This window comes from Sphaeramia orbicularis, chromosome 1 (genome assembly GCF_902148855.1).
Source record: "Sphaeramia orbicularis chromosome 1, fSphaOr1.1, whole genome shotgun sequence".
Lineage (NCBI taxonomy): Eukaryota > Metazoa > Chordata > Actinopteri > Kurtiformes > Apogonidae > Sphaeramia > Sphaeramia orbicularis.
Window position 1 is genome coordinate 2,144,854 of NC_043957.1, and position 20,176 is coordinate 2,165,029.

Genomic DNA, 20,176 nt, shown 5'->3' on the forward strand with positions numbered 1-20,176 from the left:
ACCAAAACCGGCCCACCAAAGGGTCCAATCCAGCCCTGCAGATGAATTTGTGAAATGCAAAAATGACACTGAAGACATTATCAATTAAGGGTGTCATAATCCTTTTAGTTCAGGTTCCACATACAGACCAATTTGATCTCAAGTGGATCAGACCTACTGTCATATATACCATCATAATAACCTATAAGTAACAGAAACCGCCAATTTTTGTGTAAAAAAGTAAAGTTGCATGAAAATGTTTACATTTACAAACTGTCCTTTCACAAAAATGTGACTAATCTGAACAAATATCAACTACCTGAAATGCCTTAAGACAAGTAAGTGTCATTTTATTAATATTCTACCTGTTATTAAATGTTTTGTGTATTTGTAGATTCACTGTGATTTGTGAGTTGTAATATACACATTTAATGATAAGACATTTCAGATTTGTAAGGAAACTTTGTAGATATAAACCTGGGCTGTCAAACTCATTTTAGTTCAGGGGCCACATCCTCCCAATATGATCTGAAGTGAGCCAGACCACTACAATAATAATATAATACTATATAAATAATGCCAATTCTGAAATTTTCTCTTGGTTTTACCGTGAAAAAAGTAAAATGACATGATGAAAACGTTTACATCTACAAACAATCCTTTACAAAATTGTGGATAACATGAACAACTGTTAAAAAGCTTAAATTTATTAAGAAAAATACGTGCAATTTTAACAATATTCTGCCTCAGTTGATCATTTTCACATATGCATTACAACGTACAGATCACAGTGGATCCACAAATACACATTAAAATCACAGTTCTTTTAATACATTTCAGGTTATTTGTAGTTTTTGTGAAAAGATAGTTTGTAAAGGTAAATATTTTCATGTAATTTAGTTTTTTTTTTTACACTAAAACAAAGAGAAGAATTTAGAGTTGTCATTATTTATACTTATTATGAGAGTATTTTACTGCTCCGACCCACTTGAGATCAATTTGGTCTGAATGTGGAGCCTCATCTAACATGATTGTTAATATCTTCAGTGTCATTTTTGCATTTCACAAATTCATTCCACGGGCCACACTGGACCCTTTGGTGGGCTGGTTTTGGCCCTCAGGCCATATGTTTGACACCTGTGATGTAAAGGTTTAATGTAATGTAATTTTACTGTTTTCACTGTTCTTATTTTACTGGTCCGGCCCATTTGAGATCATACTGGGCTGAACGTGGAACTGAACTAATATGAGTTCAACTCAAGTGCTGTGCGTAGAAAAAATGAGGTTACTTAGAAGTTGACACAGCTCAGTGTTTCCTTGATGTACGACGATCTTGTACAAAAATGCTTAAATAATGTCAACTCTGAATGCTGCAGAAGATGAGCAGCGGTAATTACTGAATGTTAACAGAAAGAAGAAAAAAACAGCAGTAGGGATGAATCAGATGAACGGAGTGTGATGCATGAGAAGTATATGCTGAGAGCTGAGTGACATGAGGGTTAAAGAGCCAAAAGGATTAGTCACACTTACCTATGTCTGAAATCTTTGTTTCTTTACCACGACACAAGCAAAGAAAGAAGAGAGAGAAGTGGAAAGTTAGTCGACAGCTTGAAGCTAGGCAGGTATTACAGCACAACAGGAGTAACATTCACCCAGAAGAAAAAGGGAAGAGGAGAAAGGTAGCATTCAGAATCTGAATCATGCGGCACAGAAGTCACTCAGTGGGAAAACAGATTTCAGATGGCTGTTAGACGAGGAGTTGGTAAGTACTCAAGTGCATGCCAGGAGCCAGTTTCTAAATTCAGAGCACTAAACCAGACTATTTTCCTCCCTAAACTCAAAGGACTTTTTTTTTTCTTCCTTTAGCACTTTGTCTGAAGAGTGAGTACTGAAATGTTTATTAGTGTAGAGGCACAGAGTCCAATCTGGCTGTACATCTCAGACAGAGGGACTCGGTCTTCAAAGCCCGTTTCAAACAGATCCAGGACTTGTGATGTGGGGCTGAGCAGCAGACTGGAGACGGCCACACAGCTCACACCAAACACCGATCCATTCAGATACCAGACTGGAATCTGAGACTCGTCAGACCACCAGCTACTCTGACTGATACTTTATCTCCATGATACTCAGAAAGTATCCTGGGGATTAGCCTCCAATCTGTGGAGGAGCAGGAGAAACAATCCCCTTGGTCCTCGTCTTCCTCTTCTCTTACCTAAGCTCCATGACACTGGTCACATTCCCGGAGGGGAAGATTCTCCTGATGTAGTTGAAGTCTCCCACAAAGATGCTTCCATCTGCTCCACAGGCCAGGGCCAGGGGCGCCAGCAGCTTGTTGCCCTCCGCCTGCCCGTTACAGCTGGGGCACGAGATGCTGCGGCGACGCCCGTTTCCTGCGACAGGAAGAAGGAGTGATGTTCATTTTTAATAAGGGTAATATCTGGTTTGAGTTGTGTCAGCACAGACGTCATTAATGACAACAACAAATTTTCTCTTGTTTTTTTGGTGACAAAAAAAAGAACATGAAAATGTTGACATTACCAAACTATACTTTTACAAAAAATGTGAATAACCTGAACAAATGTGAACTAATCGGAAATGTCTTAAGAAAAATAAATCCAATTTGAACAATATTCTGTCTGTTACTAAATGTTTTGTGCAATTATAATGCACCTGTGTAAATAATAAACTGATAAACCGAAGCAGAATATTGTTAAAAATTGCACTTTTTTTCTTAAGACGATTCAAGTGTTTCTTGTAATTCAGATTTTTGAGGAAACTTTGTAGATATAAACCTGATCATGATGTAATTTGACTTTTTTTCCACTATTATTATTTTTACTGGTCCAGCCCACTTGAGATCAAATTTGGCTGAATGTGGAACTGAACTAAAATGAGTTCGACAGCCCTGTATTAGACCATTAAAAGTCATTAAAAACGACGGTTCTGCAATCCAGTCCTAACTCCTGTGTGTGTCATGTGACTAAAACAGAGAAAAGAAAAAATGGAATGAATAAAAGCAGTTTTTGTCAGAACAATGCCACAGATACTGATGGAAGAACTGAAGGGATTTTGGTTTTTATCCAGAAAACATGTTAAATGGATAGATATCAGCTGTGAAATTAAACTACTATGAGACATTTTTGTTGTTATCATTATATTTGTCCAAACAAATGGACCTTTAGTTGGACCAGCCATTAAAATGGACAAGAAACTGAAGAAAACAAGGGGTGGTCTAAGAATTTTTTCTGTGACTGTACTACACTTGAGTCGATTAGATTAATTTAGATTAGATTAAACTTTACTGATCCTTTGGGCAGAGCCCTCAGGAAATTAAGGTTCCTATAGCAGCACAAACACCAAATCTAGACAAAAGAAATACTACAAGAAAATATAAAACAATAACTATAAAATAAGCAGCAGTGGAAAAGTGCAATTGCACACTGGAAAGTACTAGAAGAAACAACAAGTAGCAAGGTGGTAATAATAAAGTAGAAGTAATAATAATAATTAATAGCTTATTATGTTATAATATTGTAATATGCACAATATGTATGTGTATAAATAGTTAAATAATCACAGGGTAAAAGTTAAAGTGATAAAAGTAACAGTAGTCATAACAATGATATATAAGTAATAGGCAATTGTAAATAATAATAATAATAATAATAATAATAATAATAATAATAATAATAAATAATACATTTCCATTAGAGATCAAGTCATAGTGAATTTTAAAAGGCAAAAAATCACAATGAAAACACAATATACATCCAAAATTAACTCCTTTATTAAAAAGGTGAACTAAATCGGACCTAAATCTAAACACAAAACATAGAAATGAAAGCCACTATTCAATAAAATCTCAGCGGGAGCAATTTTTATCCGTTGGCTTTTGTGTTATTTTCCTTCAAAGCCTGTATTTACAACAGAGACGCCACTGTGGACCTCAGATTAATCAGTCTATCTCTTATTTCCATTATAAGCGACTTACTTCTATCTCAGAGGGAAATGTTGAACTTTTTACTCCAACAGCTTTAGTTACTTTTCAGATTACGGTTCCTCATGCCCCTGCTGTTCGGTGGAAACCTTTCCAAATTACCAAATGTGTTGATTTTGACAGTATGTGATAAACCGGATTAATTGTTCCTTTATAGGTTGAGAAATTTCTCTGACTTCTTAGGATAATTAAACTCTTAAAACCCTTTGGATTAGCTGAAGAACGCATTCTCACAAAGCGGAAAACAGGGCTTTTCTGGACTTTTCTTTTAAGTCACAGAAAGTTGACTTTTTATAGATTCATGGTTTGACACAACTTAGTACTAGAAACATCCAGAATATAATGTGTACTTTCTACTAAACTTCCATCAGTATATGAAGTACTTCTATTACAGTATGTAATGGACTGAAAATCAACTAAAACTTCAAAATCTGCACCAGTAAAATGGAGCAGAAACATTAAAACATGAGTGATTTGGATTGAAAAACTTCACACGTAATTTCAGGATCAGATACATTTCGTTAGCCTGTTAGCATATGAGGCTAGTCATGCACTATATGGACAGAAGTATGTGGACACGTTGAGTTCACGTGTTTCTTTTCTAACAGGGGTCTGGGATAGAAAACAATAATGACTAATGTCAGAATAGAGTTTTATATTATGGGATAAATATCATAGCATTGGTTACTTTGGTTTAAATTGCTATCTTTGTTTCCAACATGCCTCAGAGATGGTTTTGACTTAATTTCTCTCAACACTGATTTTTTTTTTTTTTTTTAATCTATGATTCTGATTTTAAATGTTCTTCCTCTAAATTAGTAAAACACTTTTTCATGCTCTGACTGTAAATAATAATGTTCTTTCACAACTATCCATCTACTTTCTTCACATCTCACTGAGACAGAAAAATCTCCCATTAAACTTTAAGGAAATGTTGATGTTCATCCAATCCAATTTTATTTATAAAGCACTTTAAAACAACCACAGGGGACCAAAGTGCTGTACAGAAGATTAAAGCACAGTGAATAAAAGTAACCAAAGCATTAGGAAACAATAATATCACATAACTAAAACAAGTTGAAATATAACAGTTTATAAAATATATGGACAAAAATATTGGGACACATCATGTCTACAGTTGTAAGATGTCCTGTTCATGAGGATTTGTGATATAAACATCTATATTAAGAATCAATATGATATTTTTCCCAATATAAAACTATATTCTGACATTAGTCATTATTGTTTTGCATCCCAGACCCCTGTTAGAAAAGAAACACCTGAACTCAGCATGTCCAAATACTTTTACTGTTTAAAGTGTTTTTTTTTATTACATATCAAGTCACAGAAAATATGTAATACAGTTATTGTTCTTTTTTTTGTTTTTAAACCCAAACCCACGAACATTCTCACCCCGTTGCACCAAAAAAAACAAAAACAAAAACAAGATAATTGACAATAAAAATAATAAATAAATAAGGAATACAGATATTAGTCACAGACTTAATAAGACTATTGTGGAATAAGTGAGGGAGCTACCTTTTTTGTGTGATTCAGAACAGGTTGCCAGGTACTGAAAAACTTATTGGCACATCCTCTTATGGAATATCTGATTTTTTCCAATGTTAAATGATGTAAAAGATCTAGAAACCAAGATTTGAATGTTGGAGGGTGTTTATCTTTCCATTTTAGTAGTATTAGTCTACAAGCTAGAAGAATGGTATGTCCAAATACTTTTGTCTATATAGTGTACGACTTAGGCAATTATACTATGAGGTTAACAATTTGTTGTCTAACTCAAAACAGAACAGTACTTCTAGAAAAATGGAAATTCACACGAGCTGGACAAAGGAACCCCCAGTGAACAGCCACTACCTCCTGGTACTAAACGGCCAACGCTGCCCCTCAAAACTCACGTTCATGTCATTCATTTGTCGTGTGTCACGGAGCTTTACGTCTGCTTTTGTGGGACGGCTCCCACAGCACAGTTCGACGCGGGAACTGGCTCTAAATCCAGGAGATTGTGTCAGTAAGATCCTGAAGCCTTCATGAGGTCAGTTCTTTATCAGTGCTTGGCAGTTCTCTGTTAACAAGTGCAGCGTGGACGGATTTATCACTGCACTCTAAAAACTGAACTTCACTGAAAAAGGCTGCACTTGATTCCTCGAAAACCTGAACTAGACAGAGAGACGAAGACATAAAATGACTTTAAATGTTGGATTTTTTTTTTTTTTATCTTCTCAGGAAACATGACAATGATCTATTAACACAGTGATTCTCAAACTTGTTACAGTGGAGTACCCCTGAAATATAGATTTTTAGCCAAGAGTCCCAAATTATCGCTACAGCGTTTTTGATTCAAAAAATTCAGAATTTGTTCCTGTGTCAAAGGTGTCTGTTTTTATTTTCAAAACTTGGTAAAGAAACAGCATATATTTAACTTTAATATATTAAAAATAACAAAACTTTGTGTGTAAAGTATAAACTGAAAAGTGCCCTCTTTCATTGATAAGAAAGATAAATTCATTGGTCATTAACCCTTTCATGCACGAATTATGAGAACCTTCATCGAGATTTTTTTTCCCCATATTGTTTTTATTCCTCTTCAGGCATGAAATAAAAAGTGATTGAAATATTTTTATGAACATACTTCTCATGGAGTTACAAAAATATCCACCCAGCTGGACATCATTCATTTAATTTTTGAAGCAAAGAAACATGCATTCACTGTCATACTGTGTGAAAACTATGAAATAATTGTTTGATGTTTTCTCACATTTTAACATACTACAATACGAGCTATTACTCACTCAGATAATATGCAAAAAAACCCAACAACTTTTTGTTTTAAAAGAAATTGTTCTTTACAGTCTAATAACAATTAGCAATTGATTTACACTCAAATATGTTACTGCAGATCAGGTTTATCAAGAGCAATAATGTAAAGTTACAGTAATGGTATGAATTGTAGTGTATGGGATGATGCATAAGTGTCCACTGTGTTGGTTGGTATGGAACTGAAACAACAAAATCCAGGAATATACAAGAGAACAGCTGGAGAATAGTTGTCCACTGTAGTGACCACAGTACATGAAAGGGTTAATTCATAAAAGAACCTTTCATCAACAAAAACACAATTACTTACTCAAGCTCATCTTGAATTATGTAAAATAGAAATGTTTATGACAGTAAAAGTAGGAGTGTCAGTTGTATTATATGAATGTATTTATTGTCTTTTATATTTCAGCATTAATTCTCATTTAATTTGTATTCAGTATACGATGACTTTTTCCCCCAAAAATTCTAGTACTCCCTGGGCTTCTTCAAAGTACCCCCATTTGAGAAAGACTTTACTAACATGACTAAACACTGGACCAAACCAAGGAAAAACCCACAGCTCTGAAAGTACAAGAGACAAATCCGAGATGAAAACCTCTCTCTCTGAAAAGCGTCTGGTCTTTAGCAGAACTTTTCCATCACATACTTTCTTTTAAAACAAGAAAGTCTCATCCTCGGGGCCCCGCGGGATTTCAGAGGATGGTAAAATCAGTCACGCAGCTCTACCAAACTCAAACAAGCCCATTACTTCTGAAAGTGTCCTTACCCATAATGCTGCTGATGACAGGTGGCTGATGGGATATGAAAATGTTCTCTCCGTTGCCCTTGTACAGGATACCTGGTGGAAAGAAGAGAGAAAAATCAGAGCTGAAAACAAAGATGAAACATAACCAGACTGTTGTGACTGGGAACATGTGTCAGAGGTGAGCTTTTATTACCACAGCTGTCATTCACCAAGAAATGTCTCTGATATCGTCCTTTTATTACAAATCTCATCATTACAGTTCACTCTGATGGGGTATTATGTTTATATGTTTCCCAGTTCTTACATTTCCATTCATAAAAACATTTCTTTTTCATCATCAGGGCCTTGCAGAGTCAAAAACTTGGCCTTCGGAGGTAAATTACCATTACCTGTAAGTCTAAAAAATGTTTACTTTTCACTGCATTGTGTTAAATTTGAAGTAAATATCTGAGAAATATTAGAAACTACTTGCAGCTGTGAAATTATGTGCAGTTAGTCATGCAATAATTTTCTGTTCTGCAATAACAACACTATTTATTTGATATTTATCAAAATATAAATGCACTATTTTTAAATAGACTTGGGTTCATGGATATTCATATTGTTTCATATATATACAGATATGGAGAAAATGATTAGACCACCCCTTGTTTTCTTCAATTTCTTGTTCATTTTAATGACTGGTACAAAAACAGGTCCATTTGTTTGGACAAATATAATGACAACACAAACAGCTCATAGTAGTTTAATTTCACAGCTGATATCTATGCATTTAACATGTTTTTTGATAAAAACCAAAATCCCTTCAGTTCTTCCATCAATATCTGTGTCATTGTACTGACAAAAACAGTGTTTTTATTCATTCCATGTTTTCTTTTCTGTCTGTTTTAGTCACATGACACACACAGGAGTTAGGACTGGATTGCAGAACCATTGTTTTTGAGGACTTCTGATGGTCTAATAATTTTTTCCACGACTGTAAATACTGTTAATATTGTTAATATCATACACAGACCGTCACATACTGTTAATATTGTAAATTCACATCCGTTCATATTTTGTTCATTTTTATCTTTTATTCTACTTACCTCAGATTAATAGTAACAACAACAACAATAATAATAATAAGAAAAATAATATCAAAAGACTATATTTGCTTCACTTTCATTTTCAAGAGCCGCAGAGTCACATTTGACTGAATCTAAACTGCCATTGGTTATTACAGCTGTCAATCATGAACATATGTAGAAGCCAATAATGTAATAACAGCCAATAACGTGATAAATTTGCCATTTTTAAAATGTAATAAGCCAATAACGTAATATCTGGCCAACAACATAATAAAAGTCCTGAACCGATAATGTAATAACTTTTGGCCAATAATGTTATAACTTATTGACTGGTTATTATGTTATTGGCCTGGTAAGAAAAAAAAAACATCTTTGCAAATGTAATAACTGAGCCAATAACATAATAAGTCATAATGTTATTGGCCAAAAGTTATTACATCATCAGTTCAGGACTTTTATTACATTATTGGCCTATTACTTTTTAAAAATGGCAAATTAATTTTGTTATTGGCCGTTATGACATTATCAGTTGTTATTACAGTACTGGCTTCTACAACGTCATTACCCCTTTTTTTTATTTTCGGCCTGAAAACAGACTCGAATGCTTGTTTCATCTCACATCACTTAAAGCACAATATGTTAAACAGTAACTGAGGAATGTCGGTGCAATTAACCCCCCGCCCCAAAAATGTAACCCCAAACCAATCAGTCGTCAGTGTTGTCTATGTGCATGTTTTCCATTCCATTCCATTACACTGTGTATTATCCTCATACCTGCTGCTCTGTTTGTGTGTCGCCTTGTTCAATAATTAACTGGACTAACTAATAAACAACAGTGTGAGTGCTGGACGTACACAGTCTGTGTGTAAGTGTGTGTCGGAAGCTCGGAGGAATCACTTTGATCTAAATCTGAAAGATAATGTTGATGAAGAGGAGCTGATGAAACACACAAACACACACATGTGACTGACACACACTCAGACCTGCATCCAAACAGCATATACACATGTGGATATTTAGCCTCTAAAAACATTGTAAAGAGGGGGAAAACAGAGGTGGAGGAGTGGGGGGTTTATGTGAATGAGAGGAAAAGAGAGGGATGGACCCGTTCTTCAAAGTGAGACATCAAAGAGGAACCTCCTGTGGTGAACTGAATTATTCAAACTGACGCCATCTTGGAAAACATCCTACACATCTATCTATCTATCTATCTATCTATCTATCTATCTATCTATCTATCTACTCCTGTGTGTATCATGTGACTAAAACACAGGGAAAAGAAAACATGGAATGCCTAAAAGTGGTACAGTTGCTCCATTCAAGTAAATGAAAAAAAAAAAACAAAACAGCGGGAGAGAAATTACCAATACAACAAAAAGAAAAAAAAAGGGTTCTAAATATAAAAATATACATATACAGTCGCTGAAAAAATTATTAGACCATCAGAACTCATCAAAAACAATGGTTCTGTAATCCAGTCCTAACTCCTGTGTGTGTCATGTGACTAAAACAGACAAAAGAAAACATGGAATGAATAAAAACACTGTTTTTGTCAGAACAATGACACAGATACTGATGGAAGAACTGAAGGGATTTTGGTTTTTATCAAGAAAACATGTTAAATGGATAGATATCAGCTGTGAAATTAAACTACTATGAGACATTTTTGTTGTTATCATTATATTTGTCCAAACAAATGGACCTTTAGTTGGACCAGGCATTAAAATGAACAAGAAATTGAAGAAAACAAAGGGTGGACTAAGAATTTTTTTTTTTACATCCATCCATCTATCCATCTATCTATCTATATTTTTCATGCCTATATTGTTCTTTTTTGTCAGATTTTGTTCATTTTTTGTCTTTGTTCTTTTTTTTGTCTTTACGTATTTTCATGTCCATTTTGTTCCTCATTCTATTTTTTTTTTTTTTTTTTAGCTCATTTTGTTGCTTATCTTTGCCATTTTTATTCATTTGGTTGATTATTTGTCAAACTGACATTTTATTTCCATAGTTTTTTCCATTTCTATTCATTTTATTTATTATTTAGTTCATTTTCTTGCTTTTTTGTGTTTATTTTTGTTCCATTTTTTTTGCTTATTTTGTTCCATTTTTAGCTTTTCAACCACTCCTCCCTCTCTCTCTCTCTTTTAAAAACCATGCATGTTGATTTGTTAAATGGTGCCTCTGATGTGACTTTATGCCTCCATTGTAGTAAAAGTCCAATCCTAGTTTAATATCCACACACAGACCTTATGAACAAGACGCTTTTATTGGCATAAGATTTTTTGTATGTTTTGTGGAGGAATTTAGGGTAGGCAGAAGGATGGGCTAAGGGGGTGGGAGATTATAAAGGAAACTTCCACCTCCTCCTTTTCAAATGTTGGATGTTCTTTTATATAATCCTTTTGTTCTTTGGTTTTAATGCAAATTCAAAATAATAAATAAACAAACAAAAAAACGACAGATTCTATTCATCTATCTATCTATCTATCTACTCAGATGATTGCTGAAAGTGATTTCAGCATCTTAATTGTACATATAAAGAATTAATAGATTAATCCTGAAAATACTAATAAGATGGACTTGGTGCCATGCCTTTTGTTTATATAAAATACTTCCTGGTTCGATGTGTTTCCATGTTTTAGATTTACATGTTTTTATTTCTTCATTCAGTGACTGTTGCACTTCTCCATTTTCATATGAACAGAATAATAACCTATCTCATGTACACCTGCTAAACCCAGGGGCCCAGTTCACATTTCAACCTCAGCTTCAGCTTATTGTGTCTAAATGTGGTCACATAGCATTTATTCCAAATGTACCTCCAACAGCAACTAATAGCAATTTCCAGAGTCCATGTTTATTTGTTCCAGTTGTAGCTAAAGTGCTAACTGCTGCATTTAGCCGCTGCTGTTCACATTTACTGTGTGTAAGTGTGTGTTTGTGTCTATTTGTGTCGGTCGTTACCTAGAGTTGAACCGTGATCGAACCGACGGTTAAACTTCGACAACACTCACACTGATGTTACAAATCTTTCCTGGAAAAGTGAATTTAATGACGTCTCTTTTCATCTCACCTGATCTTGGGTTAATATTTGAAACTCCTCATGTTCTGGACAGTAAAATGTTTGCTTTGAGGAAACTGTTTGCGCTGTCAGTGTGTCATGACGGCTATAAAATGGTCGGCTGTGATCTCCTGTGACTGTCACAGCCTTTAACATGCCCATCTATAATGTCACATAATGTATTCAGCGCTGGCACTAAAAGCCTGTTTGTGCTCCATTTGCACTTTATACATCTGATGCTCTGACGGTAACATTTTACAGCCTTACACACACTGAGATCTTAGTTTTATTACACTGACAACACATTGGTTTCCACTCCAGCGCTTGGCGGGCACATTACCTGTTGATTTGGATTTTGGCGTCCGTGTTTACAGTTTGGAACACAGCTGCATGTCATTTATAAAACAGAATACGATGCCTAGTTTTCATTTATGGGGAAAACAGCTTGTGGTGAGAATAGACAGTGACTATGTAGACATGCACAACAGTATTCTATATTATTCAGAGTTTGATAATTTAAATATTCCAAATTAGGCCTTTGTCTGAATAGAGCATTTTCTGATTCAGACACAGTGAATATCATCACTGTCTGAAATAGGGATGTAACGATTACCGGTATAACGATAACCCACGGTAAAATTGCAGACAGTTAGTATTACCGTTTAAATTCTAATTCTCATGATAACCGTGTTTGATTACTGCACTTTTCCAGAGAAAACGCCTATGTAAAGATCTGCTTTTATGTCAAATATTTGAAGATAGTTTCAATTCATTACCATTTACCATTTCTATACCTAATATTTGGAACCAATATTCACTTTTAAAGTCTTTGAAAAGGTTCGTTAAGCATCTGTGTGTTATTTATGCACTAAATTATATACATTTTTCAAATCGGATTTTAGAATTTTTTTGGTGTTTTCAGGCCTTTTATGTTTTTATAGTAGGCTCAAGAAATGAAGAACTCACTAAAAAAGAAGGTTTGAGGTTTTAAAAAGTTAAAACAATAGCTTAATTTATTGCTTAAAAAGTTACAAAAGAATCTAACATCAAACACACATTTTGTCACAGAGAGAAAAAGAAAAAGCCCCCGAAAGAAAGAGTTTCCTTTATTCCTTTTTATAGTCTTTAGTGACTGTTGGACACTCCCATTATTCAATGACATCATTGGTCGTCTGCTTATTATTGATTAATGGTATTTACTGGGCAGAACATGTCAGTCACTCCAGAAGCTAATTCTAAGAACAGCTCATGCTTTTGCATGTGCACAGCTTTTGCTTAACACCTGCACTGTTAGGCTAGCATTTCTGGACCACAAAAAATCCCCTTAGTTCGTATTCTGGTTTTTCTGCTCTATGCTCTTTACCACAACTACTTTCTAAAGCTGTAAAATTAGATTTTTTAGGTGGAATCTGACCTCTGCTCTGAGTTCAGCACAGACAGGTGTGAGTTCATCTAAACCACACACACACGAACCAAACCTGACACTGACTGTACTTCTAAAATAAACAGAATATTACTATTATACAGGAATATTACTCAGAATATTACTTAGACTTGCAAAAATAAAAAGACTCTTCAAGCAAAACAACTTTGTAAGGTAAAGATTAAGCAGACAACTGATAACATTACATTTCCTCTTCTTCTCCATTTTGGTTCATGTATGATGTCCAGCCCACATTTTAGAACGAGTCAAAGTCACACTCAGCTTCCATTTAACGTAAGATACGTACAACAAATGAATCGCCTAATTAGTCACACTGACATCCTATTTTGCAATATTGTACAAAACTGACACCATTCAGTGTAGTTTGAAAGTGAGGAAAACGTCTGAGTTCATCTCAGACTGAAGCCAGTATTCTGGTGCACAGTCTGTTCCCAATGAAAACCATGTGCCAGCTTGAACTCTTCACTCTTCTAACTGACTACATTTATGTTGAATGAAATCACACTGATAGCACATCAATGACAAAGGCATCGTAGAAAGTAGGGCAGGCAGTAACACACTGTGGGTGTGAAGCTCTGCATGGAGGCAGATGGAACAGAGGGCTGAGGAAGGGGGTGTGTTCTAACCACTGTCATACACTGTGTTCAGGATCATTTATGTAGGATTAGAACTAATCCAACTGTGGGTCTGGTTCTTTCATTCAGGCATGACTCTGTAACGTGTACCAGCACTGGTCATGTTTACAACATTAACCCTTTCATGCACACTGGTCACTCCAGTGGTCACTCCAGTGGACAGTTCTCCTCCAGCTGTTCTCTTGTATATTCATGGTTTTGTTGTTTTAGTTCCAGATCAGCCAACACAGTGGACACTTATGCACCATCCCATAATAATAGACTGACATTCAGACCATTCCAGTACCTTTGCTGTTCTAGATAAACCTGATCTACACTGACATGTTTAAGTGTAAGTCAGTTGCTTGTTATTGTTGTTAATCTGTAACTTCAGTTGCAGAGAAACTCACTGAATCCAATAGTCAGATGGTCCAGTTGCCTGATTGGTCAGTCCCAGTCTTGTCCCGCCTCCCTGTCCACTAAACAGGTCCGGAGGACGGTTCCATCAGTTCTGAATAATGACTCCCATCCTTTATGAGGTGAATTCCAGCTCCTTTCCTCTGGACATTGGAGGTTTTTAGTTCCAGGTGCAGGACACAGCGTTTATAAAAACAGTTTTGTTCCTGTCGCCGTCACTGAGCTCAAGAAGAAACAGTGACATTGCACTTTATTTACTTATTTTAGTTATTTATCCTATTTCTTTGCTCTATTTATTATTATTGTGACTTCAAATTTTTAAATTTTATGTTCTTCTCCTGGTTTTTATGCCGGATTGTTTTTATCTTTTCTGGTTTTTATTGTGTTTTATTGGATCTTGTTTTTATTTATTTGATCGTATTTCTTTTATTCTTTTCCTTATCCATGCTGCTGTACTGATGAATGGTGGAACACTGAGCACTTTTTGCCTTGTCCTGTCTTTTTGTTTGATCAAGTACCTGTCTTACATGTTCAATGTATGTCTTGTTGTAATACCAAAGCAATCACCTCGACTGCAAAACAAATCTACCTACGGGTACAAATAAAGTAACCTTGAACCTTATTAACAGTTTTTGCAAAAAGTTGGGTTTTTTTTGCTTATTATCTCCACAAAGTGAGGAATGACTGGCATTAGAGTGTTAAAATGTGAGGAAACATTAGATTAGCAGCATTAAAAATGTCTGCTAAAGGTTCATACCGTCTTCCACATATAATTATTGTAGATAATTCATTTATCAGACAAACCAGTAAAGCAAGTAAACAACTACCCCTGTCTGAGAAATTAATTACCTAAAATAAGCGTTAAAAGTGGTTTTAATTCATAGTTTTCACACAATATATCAGTAAATACTTGTTTATTTGCTTCAAAAATTAAACGCATGGTGTCCAGCTGAGCGGACATTTTTGCAGCTCCATGAAAAACAGGTTTGGAAGAAAACTTTCTTTAGGCATGTTTTTCTCATGCCTAAAGAGGAATAAAAACACTCAGGAAAAAAAAAATCTTGATTAAGGGTCTCATAATTCATACATGAAAGGGTTAACTGTGCCATATGTATTATTTACAGGCAAGAGAAGTGCAAATTTAGTACAAAAAAAATCCCCATAAATGCACCACATTGGACCTTTTTGTTACCAAGGTTATTGTCGTCAATGAAAACTAATGAAATGATGAAAACTAGAATTGTAAAAACAGTTTCCTTAACTGAAATAAATAAAAACTATGATTACAAGAAAAAAAACATAACTGAAACTGTATTGTGTGTTTACAAAACTAACACAAACAGATAAAAATTCTGGATAAAATTCCCTTCGTTTTCATCTTTGTTGGATTGATATAAAATCAATTTATTTCCCTCAAGCAATTTTAGCTAGCGGCACCATATGATATTTAATGGTCTGTCACTTATGGTTTCCAGTCGTCTTCTGGTCCCCACTCAAAGGATCCAATCTGGCCCGTCAGATGAATTTACAAAGTGCAAAAATTACCCTGAAGATGTTAACAGTCAAGGGCATCAAACTCAAAAATAACAGCATAATAACCTAGAAATAATGACTCCAAATGTTCTTCTTGGTTTAATGTGAGAAAAATCATATGATATTATGCCTGTAAATAATGGCAACACCAATGTTTTCTCTTTGATTTATTGCAAAGAACATTCAATTCTGATATCCTTTAACAATAAAATGTCAATAACATGAACGAATATGAACAACTGGGAATGTCTAAAGAAAAATAGGTGCAACTTTAAATGTTCAAATTGTACTTATTTTTCTTCAGAAATTTCAGTTTTTTCCAGTTATTCACATCTTTTTTGTTTTGCATAGAAGAAGATTCATCATTTAATGTTACTTTTTGCACTAAATAATTTGGAGACGTCATTATTTAGAGGCTGTTATGCTGTTATTTTATTGGTCTGGCCCACTGGAGGTCAAATTGGGCTGAATGTGGCCCTTGAACTAAAATGAGTTTGACACCCTGATGGAAAATGTTGAAAGAAATGCAAGCGTTCCTGCTGGGATTCAAACATCGTAGACCGTGGCGTTACTTCCTGAGCTATCCGTCCACATGGACTTCGGGTCGCAAATGTATGCATCCCAAGGCTCTCCCATCTCTTGCATGGGGGGGGGTATGACAACAGTCTGTGTGTAACTCTAAAGTAACACAGGAATCATGTAATGCATTATAATTCTGAGACAGTAATATTGTAAGGCACAGGTGTCAAACATGCGGCCCGGGGGCCAAATCCGGCCCACCAAAGGGTCCAATCTGGCCCACAGGAGGAATTTATGAAATGCAAAATTTACACTGAAGATATTATCAATCAGTAGTGTGGAAATCATTTTAATTCAGGTTCCACATACAGAGTAATACGAAGTCAATTAGGTCAGACCAGTAAAATATTCAAACAATAACCTATAAATAATGACAACTACAGATTTTATCTTTGTTTTAGCGTAAAAAAGTAAAATTACATGAAAATATTTATATTAACAAACTCTCCTTTTGTGAAAAATGTGAATAACCTGAACAACTTAAACATTGGATGAAGGAAAACCAAGCCTGGGACCATCAGCAGGTCGTCCACACTGTGTTCTGTGTGTTTTTAGGATGTTTTGCATTTCTGTCTACTGTCTGTTTATGATGTCTTTTACAGTATTTGGCCTTTTTGTCAACTGTCTTTCTTGTCACCTGCCTAGGGACTACAGATGGAAATGAGCACTGCTGCTACAATCTGGCATATTTACAGCTGCAGTTGTTGTAGATGTTCTTTAATATGCACTGTCCCTAATAAATAAATAATATGAACATCCTGAAATGTCTTAGGTGAAGTAACTAATATTCTACCTGTTACTAAATGTTTAGTGTATTTTTCATTGTAATGTAAGTTGTAATGCACATGTGTAAATGATAAACTGATAAACCGAGGCAGAATATTGGAAAATTGCGGTTGTTTTTCTTAAGACATTTCAAGTTGTTCAAGTTATTCAGATTTTTAAGGAAATATTGTAGATGTAAACCTGATCATAATGTAATTTTACTTTTTCCACTGTTCTTATTTGACTGGTCCGGCCCACTGCAGATCATACTGGGCTGAATGTGGAACTGAACTCAAATGAATTTGACACCCCTGTTGTAAAGTAACTAATTACTTTAAAGTCTGTAATGGATTACAGTTTGGAAGTAACTTGCACAACACGACTCACAAACCATTTTTGGAGTTACCTTTTATCTCTGTATAATAAGACTACCATTCTAAACCAAACAGGAACTTTTTGGCCGTGAAGACGCTCTGTTTCAAAGTTCTTTAATCCCCGTATGACATGTTGCTATGGGCATTCACACTCCCGTATCAGCGGCTCCCCTTCCAGTCGGCCTATCTTTAAATCTCTCTCCATCTCCTTCTCTCTATCCTCCTCTCTCTCTTTCATCTCTCCCTCCATTAGTAGGTGTTGATTGATCAACAGAGGCCAAAGCAGCGGGGTTCCACCCATGCTGAGCGCCGGTCCACGCAGCCCATGACTTCACCCACTGGAGAGAGAGAGGTGTAGGGTGAAGAGAGAGAACAGAGAGAGATATGGAAAGCAAAGTAGCACAGAAACAGAGAACATCGAATACTCCCGCTGTGTTAAAAGACAGGGCGATGCGGAGTTCTCACACATACTGCATGTATTTGGACGTGCAGATCCAGCATTAAAATGTGTGGCTGTAAATCGTTTCTAGAGCCTTTAATGAGGACGGAACGGCGTCTCCTTACCATGAATGACTACATTTTAGGGATAAGAGTTATTTTAAGGTTACAGTTAGGTTAAATCTTACACTGTAAAAAATGACTGTAGAATTAACATCAAAAAGTTGTTAAATTGCGACATAAAAAAACTGTAAGTGACAATAGAAAGCAAAGTTTTTATTTGAAAAGATTTTTGTGTTAACGATTAAATCAAATACAGTTGTAGTTTTTACAGGAAGAGTATGTGAACAAAAGCAGATTAGTCCGAAGAAATGATGGATTTCTATTGTTTTTAGAAAATAAAACTGTACATTGAAAAACAATGTGGTGCCGTTTAAACTGCAAAGACCATAATGTTGAAATAATGGCATTTTTGTTTTTTTTTTTTAATAAAAAACTTATGAAAAAGTAAACATTTACCAATGTACCATTTTAAATGTGTAAATGAATGGGTTGGTAGAGCGGCTCGTCCAATAACCAAAGGGTTGGTGGTTCCAATCCTGGCTCTGTCTGTCCATATGTCCAAGTGTCCATGGAAGACACTGAACCCTAAACTGGTCCCAGTTGGACCTGGTGGATTTGGAAAGAGCTGTGGACACCATGAAGGAGGAGAAAATGAGCTGAACAAGTACGCTCCATTTACCAGTTAAATCCACTGTTCAATCTACACGTTTAAAATGTTAAATCTACATGTTTAAAATGTTAAATCTACACGTTTAAACTGTTACATCTACACGTTTAAACTGTTAAATCTACATGTTTAAATGTTAAATCTACATGTTTAAACTGTTAAATCTACATGTTTAAACTGTTAAATCTACATGTTTAAATGTTAAATCTACATGTTTAAACTGTTAAATCTACATGTTTAAAGTGTTAAATCTACATGTTTAAAGTGTTAAATCTACATGTTTAAACTGTTAAATCTACATGTTTAAACTGTTAAATCTACATGTTTAAATGTTAAATCTACATGTTTAAACTGTTAAATCTACATGTTTAAACTGTTAAATCTACATGTTTAAACTGTTAAATCTACATGTTTAAACTGTTAAATCTACATGTTTAAAATGTTAAATCTACATGTTTAAAATGTTAAATCTACATGTTTAAAATGTTAAATCTACATGTTTAAACTGTTAAATCTACATGTTTAAATGTTAAATCTACATGTTTAAACTGTTAAATCTACATGTTTAAACTGTTAAATCTACATGTTTAAATGTTAAATCTACATGTTTAAACTGTTAAATCTACATGTTTAAAGTGTTAAATCTACATGTTTAAAGTGTTAAATCTACATGTTTAAACTGTTAAATCTACATGTTTAAACTGTTAAATCTACATGTTTAAATGTTAAATCTACATGTTTAAACTGTTAAATCTACATGTTTAAATGTTAAATCTACATGTTTAAATGTTAAATCTACATGTTTAAACTGTTAAACCTACATGTTTAAACTGTTAAATCTACATGTTTAAACTGTTAAACCTACATGTTTAAACTGTTAAATCTACATGTTTAAATGTTAAATCTACATGTTTAAACTGTTAAATCTACATGTTTAAACTGTTAAATCTACATGTTTAAACTGTTAAATCTACATGTTTAAATGTTAAATCTACATGTTTAAACTGTTAAATCTACATGTTTAAACTGTTAAATCTACATGTTTAAATGTTAAATCTACATGTTTAAACTGTTAAATCTACATGTTTAAATGTTAAATCTACATGTTTAAACTGTTAAATCTACATGTTTAAACTGTTAAATCTACATGTTTAAATGTTAAATCTACATGTTTAAACTGTTAAATCTACATGTTTAAACTGTTAAATCTACATGTTTAAATGTTAAATCTACATGTTTAAAATGTTAAATCTACATGTTTAAACTGTTAAATCTACATGTTTAAACTGTTAAATCTACATGTTTAAATGTTAAATCTACATGTTTAAACTGTTAAATCTACATGTTTAAACTGTTAAATCTACATGTTTAAATGTTAAATCTACGTGTTTAAACTGTTAAATCTACATGTTTAAACTGTTAAATCTACATGTTTAAATGTTAAATCTACATGTTTAAAATGTTAAATCTACATGTTTAAACTGTTAAATCTACATGTTTAAATGTTAAATCTACATGTTTAAACTGTTAAATCTACATGTTTAAAATGTTAAATCTACATGTTTAAATGTTAAATCTACATGTTTAAA

The 20,176-nt window shown here is 34.3% G+C and overlaps 1 protein-coding gene across 1 annotated transcript in view; it reads right to left on the minus strand.

Annotated features, from left to right (window-relative positions):
* tenm3 (teneurin transmembrane protein 3) overlaps positions 1–20,176 on the minus strand; it is a 776,142-nt gene that overhangs the window by 122,048 nt on the left and 633,918 nt on the right. The window contains exons 30-32 of the mRNA XM_030128911.1: positions 7,581–7,652; positions 2,192–2,369; positions 1,510–1,530 (exon numbers count right to left, since the gene is read on the minus strand). Coding sequence (XP_029984771.1) covers positions 1,510–1,530; positions 2,192–2,369; positions 7,581–7,652 — 271 coding nt within the window. The remainder of the gene's footprint in view (positions 1–1,509; positions 1,531–2,191; positions 2,370–7,580; positions 7,653–20,176) is intronic.